The following is a 7,512-nucleotide window of genomic DNA, read 5'->3' as shown; positions in this document are numbered from 1 at the left end:
GTCATATTTCCAGGAGACCTTTCATAAATCCAGGAAAGAACCAAAACACAGGATTCATGTTTCAATGATTCCATCGTAGAAAACTCCACCGACTTACAGTCAGCATCATTTAACGTAATGAAACACCGTCACAGCACAGAACTAGACAGAAACATGCATCAGGCTGAGTTCCTCACCTCTCCAGAGATCTGCAGGCGTTAAAGGAAGAAAGATAAATGAGATAAAAGGCTGCAAGTACCAAGAAACACACAGCTGAAAACATTCATACAAGAAATGACTCAAACTGAAGCGTCAGACTTTGCAGAAGCAGATCTACGTATAACACAGTGAAGGAAAGAAGGAACCACAAAGAAGAACAGGGACGCTTCAGTGTGTCTCTATGGGTCATGCTAACAATTCAGATCAAAATGTCTTTAAAAAACATCCAGAATGACTCAAAACTTCCCCACAATTAGTCAAGAATCATCCAAAATGACCGAAATGCATTCAGAACAACACAACTGTCCAAGATGGCCTAAACTTTATCAACAGTGACGTAAACGTTACCCAGAACCACATAAAACGTGTCCAAAATAGTCAAATTCAAGACTTTTTATATCATCAAAGTTTTTTTAAAAATGGTCCAAAAAGGACGTAGTTGTTCACATCGACTCATAATTTGCTTGAAATGATTTAAAAATTGTCCAAAATAAGTAAAAATGTCATCAAATTGACAAAACAAGTGAACAAGACGACTCAATGCTCGTCCAGAACTAGTCACAATCTGTCCAGAATGACTGGAAATGGACATTCAGAATGATAAAAACTTCCAGAATGAGTCCATCCAAAAGCGACACCAACACAAATGTGCAGACATGTCCGTCCACAACAAACCCAAAATGGCCTAAAAGTACTTAAAATGGGTTTGAAGTGATTTAAACGTGTCCAAAAGACTTTAAACGCAGTCAAAATGACAAAAAACTAAAATGTTCAAAACGTGTCCAAAACAGAGGATCAATCTAATAATGTTCTTGTCTCTCCAGCGTCCTGTGGGAAACAGTGAAGCCGGCTGAGGCTCACCTGTACTCTCCGAAGGTCTCGTCTTTCATGGGCCGAGCTTCAGAGTCCACCTCCTTGTCCTCCTTGTCCTTCACTGTGGGGAGCAGGCTGAGGTCAGAGTCTGGACATTTTCTGGTCATTTAACCGAGCGCTGGTCTTACCCGAGCGCCGGTTTTAGCCGAGCGCCGGTTTTAGCCGAGCGCCGGTTTTACCCGAGCGCCGGTTTTAGCCGAGCGCTGGTTTTACCTGAGCACTGGTCTTACCTGCGTATTTTCCTCCTTTGCTGCGTTTGATGAGGCACAGAATCAGCAGAATCAGAACCAGCAGCACGATGGCGCTGATGAGTCCGATCAGCCAGCCCTGAGTGGCGAAACCTCCGGGCATCTCCGACGGCACTGAGAGACAAACGGAGGTCAGCAACGGCATTCATAGTGATGTACCTGCTGTTTACGCTGACATGAGAGGAAGAATCGGTTCTACGACACGACGAAGGACTCGACAAAGAAGAATGTGGACGTTTAACGAGTTAATCGAGTCTCTGTGGGTCTGACTGACTCTGAACTCTTCAGCTCTGACAAAACTCGTCAACTACGACACAAAAATGGACAAAATGACTCAACAATTGTTCAGAATTAGTCAAGATTTCTCTGAAATGCATTAAAAAAATAATTTAAAAAAGGTCCAAAATTATGCTAATCTAAATTTGGAAACATGTATAGCCACAAAAAATTCCCAAAATTGCCTAAAATGACCTAAAATTAGTTTTAAACGACTTCAACATTGTCCCAAAATGCTTGAACTTGGTGCAAAACTACTAGAAAATCATCCAGAATGACAGAATTTGTCTAAAAATGAGTCTGAAATGACTCAAACGTGTCCACAGGGATTCAAAATGTGTCTAAAATACCTCAGCGTGACAAAGAAAAGGTACAAAATGACTCCAGCTTGCAGACCTTCTACAGGCACAGAGATGCAGTTTTAGAACAAACTGAAAGTAAAAAGGAAGCAAAAAGCAGAACGTGGACTCTGTTAACATGAGAGGAGATAGAATCGGTTCTACGACACGACAAACAAGAAAGTGGACCTTCATCTTATGACTTCAGCTCTGACAGAACTCGTCCATTTTGACACAACAGCAGAGGAAACACTAGAGACGTCTGTAAGGGTCAGAACAGAAGCTGAAGTCCAGAAACCTGGTCCGTCGGTCCACTTCACCGCCTCCCACTGGGTGTCGTTCCCGATCTTGATGAGCAGGTGGTACTCGCTCCCCGGCTGGAGGCCCGTCAGCGAGTAGAAGCCCTGCGTGGAGTTGAGCAGCTCCGACTTCTCGAACTGAGCGGCGCCTGACGGGAACAAACGGGTTAACAAAGCCGGTTCTGGTTCTGGTTTCTGACAGCACCGAGCCGCTTCCTGGTTCCGTTCTTACCGGGCTTCTTCATGTACTCGATGTGGAAGCCGTGGTTCCGGTCCCGCTCTCCGGGAACCCAGCTCAGGTTGAAGGACGTGTTGCTGGAGGTGACGGTGATGTTGGACGGAGGAACTGCAGGCGGAGAGGATTTCAAAATAAGAGACCTGCTTCACGTCTGAATCTTTTATCGTCAATGTTTCACTGCAAGTTTTTGAGCAGATGTTCCCTGTTGTGATAAAGATTTTCTCTCTTTATTTTTGCTTAAAAAATAATAAAAAAGAACCAATAAGAGTTAATTTCAAACCTGCCACAAATCTCATCTTCAGCAAGTCACTGATATTTAAGTTACAGAGAATATCTGGTAGAATCACAGATAACAGGAATTCATTTACATGTTTACTACCATAAAAAAGTCCAAACTGTAAAACATTAAGAATTCTGTAGATGTAATAATTGTAATGTGATCTTTTACAGTATTTAAATAGTAAAGAATGTTGTTTTTTTCCCCTTTTTTTTTTTTTTTTTGTTTGTTTGTGTTAAAACCTGCTGTTTCTACTGTTTTTCTGTCATGCTGCTACCAGATGTTTTTTGTTTTTGGCACATCTTTTACAGTCGAGTAGAAAACGTGTAATTTTAAAGTGAAATGTTTTAAAGGATGATTTAATGTGGAGAATGACGGACTAACAGAACCAAAGAAACCTTTCTCATTCAGTTTGCGCTACATTTTCAAATCCATTCGGCTATAAACTGAATATAAACCGTTTTGCTGCAGCGGCTCAGATGAATGAATGAAGTTTGGGTTCTAATAAACCAGGTCTGGCTTGTTTCTTCGGATTATTTCCTCTGAGTTTATGAAACAGCTGCAGGATCCACGTGAGAGTTTCACGACAGAATGCATCACGTCAACGGACTTTAACTGATGACAGATAGAATGCAGGAGGTGCAGCTTCACCTCCGTCCAGCAGGGTGGCGCCCCTCAGCTCGATGGGAGCTCCGTCTCCAGTGGCGGTGCGAGCGATCACCTTCAGGATGTAGTAACTGCTGGGGTCCAGGTCCTCCAGCAGGACGTGGTTCACGTTGGGGTCGCTGATGGTCTGCATCTCCAGGTGACTGCTCTGGACCTCTACAGGGGAGACGGAACCGGGAGGTAACTGAGTACAGGTACTCGACTACTTTTAGTGTAAAGGTCCTCCTCAGAATCAGCTGGTTCTTCATCCAGAGGAACCTCGTTTAACGAAGCAGAGCTCCACCTTCACAGTGTGAATATTACTGAGTGACCTGAACGGTTGTGGGTCGTTTACTTTTAACTCCACACAGAAGCTGTTCTCCATCCTGACTTTAAACTAAGTCAGAGCATTCAGTGGAGAGGTCCAGGTCCTTGAAGTCCACAGAGGAGGGTCCACATTGATCACTGTAATGGACTTTTTCCATCATTTCTGAGCCTCAGAACCTCATCAGTACAGCAGATAGACACATGACATCAGAAATGATGGAGAAGGTCGACTACGGTGATCAGTCTGGACCCTCCTCTGTGGACTTCAAGGACCTGGACCTCTGGAACATTCACAGTCTGAAGGTAGAACTCTGGTCAGTAGTTGAAGGTGCTGCAGAACCAGAACCAGATGTTCTGAGGAGGTTCTGGTTGGAGGAACTATTTGAAAACTTCTTTTCCTGGTTAAACTCTACTTTTATTCTCTAATCCAGTATGAAGAAAGCTGTTGGGTTTTTTTACCGTTCTGGTACTGAACCATGTATCCCAGCAGGATGCCGTTGGTTTCCAGAGGAGGCGTCCAGTAGAGGATCAGAGACTTCTCTGTTGGACTGTCGAAGGTCAGCGATGCAGGAGGACCAGGAACTGCAGACACAACACAGGTGAGTCATCAGTGAAGACCGTTTACCTAAATCATGTGAAGGTTTAAAACTCTACAAAAATCATTTAACAAACACCTTCAGCTGACGACAACACAAACCAAGACCTTTAAAATGGGAGCAACAAATCCAAGCATTCCCTGGATCCTGTGTGGATTGTTTTGTTGATGTTTTGTTCTATTTTATAATCTATATACATTGTTTTATTTCATTCAGTTTTATTTTGTTGTTATTTCATCAAGAAAGTTGAATTTCATGGATTATTTAACGGGCAAAAACAGACAAATCTTGTAATAAATATGTACAACGTTCTTCTAAGTCGTGTTTCAAGATGTCATGAGCGCTGGAACGATAAAACGGAGGCTCCACAGATTGTACATATTCAACCATTTACACGTTTAGTTTCCTTTCTGCTCTGTGGAAACACAGCCTGCAGTCAGTGGCTGTTTGTCTGACGGCTGTTGGTTGTAGCTGAGTCACTTCTTTGTTTCTGACATCATCTCGTTAAATCAAATATTGTTCTTTTAACACATCTTTAAATGAGACGTGCAGAACGAAGTGATTTGGATGAAACATCACGTTTGTAGATTCGGGTAAACTGAGCTGAAATCTATGAATGTTGGTCCCGTGACTGTTGGAGTCAGTCGTGGTTTTACAGCTGCTCAGAGGAACACAGAGCTTCTAGTTTCTGACAGAATCTTTTAATAACAAACACTTTATTTTTGGTGAATTTTTACATGAGCAGGTAGAAGCTGAACTGTAGCTCATTCGATGCTTCTTTCTGTGTAGTTCTGGTGATTTTTCCAAAAGATAAATCTATAATGAGACGCAGATATAATCAAATGTCGGCCCTGAACACGAACCCACCTCCCTCAGGTGTGTTGAACAGGTGTGGCGTCGAGGCCGGACTCTCTCCTTTGCTGTTGAAGGCGGTGAGCGACAGCTGGTAGTGGGAGAACAGCCGCAGGCCCGTCACCTCCTCCGACGTCTTGGAGCCCCAGACCACCACCACCCGGTCCAGCTCCCGGTCCCGGCCCCGGTCCGCTCGGCCCTCCCGGTCCTCCTGGTGGTGTTTTCCCGGTGAGCGGCGGCGGCGTCTGTCCTGAGGACCCAACCTCCGGATGTAGATCTGCAGGCAAGAGTCGGTCAGTGAGGCTGAAACACTCAACAGACCACAGAACGGATCAGAACGCCTCAAACTGACCCTAAAGGACCTCAAACTTTTCAAACGTGACTCATGATTTATCCAAAATGAGCTAAAACGGTCCCGATAGACTCAACTTGTCCAGAACGACTGAACACGTGACAGAAACGTGTCCAACGTTCTTCAAACCCTGTTCTAAAAGATCGAACTGCAGAAAAAAGTGTCCAAAATCACAGAAGTTCTCCAAAACCTTCCCAAAGTTTTACTCATTTTAGTCAACTGGTCCAACAATGACTCTAAAGGGCCCAAAATGACTTTTAATGTCTTCGATGTACCTCATCCGTCTCCAACACGACCGAAAAATGGACCAAAAAGACTAAATCTGTCCAGAATCATTCAAAACGGGACAAAAATGACTAAAAAAAACTCCTAAATGAGGTCAAATTCAGCCAAAATTACTAAAAACTTGCAGAAAATTCTCCTAAATTCTCCCAAAAATATTTAAAAATGACTCAGAGACTATGGAACCAACTGTATTGAGCTCCAACATAGACTGTTACTGTGAGCGTCAGTATTATGGGATGGATCATAGTTTGAACAGTGACACTGCAGCAGGTTGATGTCTTTGCTTTATCAGTTTATCCAAAATTACACAAAAACACGTCACACTTCTGCAAAATGCCTCAAAACTCGACCAAAATGGGGAAAAAAAAACGGTCAAAAATGATTCAAACCACCTCCTAAATGAGTTATAAACAGCCTAACGTTGTCCGAAATGAAAAATGTGGTAAAAAGATTCAAAAAATGTCCAAGATGTCCCAAACCTGTTGGAAATGTCCAACAGTTCGTCCACAATGACTGAATAATTGCCCAAAATGAACCAGATTGGTCAAACTACGTCACACTTGTGCAAAACTTTTCCAAAATCACTCAAAACTTGGACAAAATGGAAAAAAATATCAAAAATGATTCAAAACCACCTCCTAAATGACCAAGACGTCTGAAATGAGACATTTGGTCAAAATCTCTCAAAAGATGTCCAAGATGACATTTATTTAATGATCTTGGACAAACTTCTTCGACATTAAACAGTTCCAACTATGCTACATCCCATAATACTGCTGGTTTGAACTTTGATTGGAAACGTTTTGAGGGATGTTGGATCGGTTTTAAATAACGTTGGAAAATGTTTTGCTCATTTCTAACCGGGACAGACTTTTAGACCATCTGAACCATTTGAGTTTGGGAAAACTCTGAAAACGTTTCTGGGCATTTCGGATGAGTTTTCATGATTTGGGTTCCGGACTCGTTCTGGGAGACGTTTCAAGGCCTTCTGGGTAAACCAGGAGGTGTTTTGCACAATTTGTGGCTCATTCTGGACATTTTCAGACGATTGTTGTCCTTTGATGGCAGCGTCTGACACAGTCTGGACAAACTGGAACAGAGACACATCCGATGATACATCCCATAATACTGACGCTGATTCTAGGAGAAGTGTTGCTGAGCTGAAAGCAGAGTTACTCTTCAGATGGTGACCTCTGGAGTGATCCCAGTAAAACCAGTATAAAAGCTTTTCCCAGACAGCAGTCAGACTCTGAGTCTGGCTCTTCTGTGGGTGAGATGCTCTGCAGGAGCCTCATGGGGGCGCCGTCTGCTCCTGTCTCTGGTTAAAACAGAACCGATCAGAGTCTGTGTGGACTCAGTACCTTGTATCCCAGCAGATGGCCTCGGACCTTCTGGGCCTGGTTCCACGTCACCGTCACTGTGCTGTTGTTGACCGACGTGGAGACGCCGGTCGGAGCTTCCTGTGGCGCTGAAACACAATCGGGTTGTTGTGTGTTCATAGAGGCAGACACGTGGTTCTGGTGTCACTAGAACATGTTGACCCGCTTTAATCTTCATAAACATGTCAGGTGTTGAAGTTCTACAACCTCTAAAATCTACCGCAAAGAACGAGACGCGTGGCTAATTTTCTGTCTGGTTTTAGTCATTATGTCTCATTTATTTTTGTTTTGTGTCGTTTTAAATCTCATTTTAGTTGGTTTGTGTCTCA

General features: G+C 43.2%; 1 protein-coding gene across 1 annotated transcript in view; it reads right to left on the bottom strand.

Annotated features, from left to right (window-relative positions):
* Window positions 1-7,512, bottom strand: part of LOC103361540 (neural cell adhesion molecule L1.1-like) — a 50,668-nt gene that overhangs the window by 6,717 nt on the left and 36,439 nt on the right. Inside the window, exons 15-23 of the mRNA XM_008287645.1 lie at window positions 7,166-7,272; window positions 5,183-5,444; window positions 4,179-4,301; window positions 3,399-3,569; window positions 2,465-2,578; window positions 2,232-2,381; window positions 1,302-1,433; window positions 1,060-1,132; window positions 177-188 (exon numbers count right to left, since the gene is read on the bottom strand). Of these exons, the coding sequence (XP_008285867.1) occupies window positions 177-188; window positions 1,060-1,132; window positions 1,302-1,433; window positions 2,232-2,381; window positions 2,465-2,578; window positions 3,399-3,569; window positions 4,179-4,301; window positions 5,183-5,444; window positions 7,166-7,272 (1,144 nt within the window). The remainder of the gene's footprint in view (window positions 1-176; window positions 189-1,059; window positions 1,133-1,301; window positions 1,434-2,231; window positions 2,382-2,464; window positions 2,579-3,398; window positions 3,570-4,178; window positions 4,302-5,182; window positions 5,445-7,165; window positions 7,273-7,512) is intronic.

The sequence above is a fragment of the Stegastes partitus genome, unplaced genomic scaffold (assembly GCF_000690725.1).
Source record: "Stegastes partitus isolate 25-593 unplaced genomic scaffold, Stegastes_partitus-1.0.2 Scaffold510, whole genome shotgun sequence".
NCBI lineage: Eukaryota > Metazoa > Chordata > Actinopteri > Pomacentridae > Stegastes > Stegastes partitus.
Note: the sequence above shows the minus strand (reverse complement) of the source record. Positions and strands in the feature narration are given on the sequence as shown.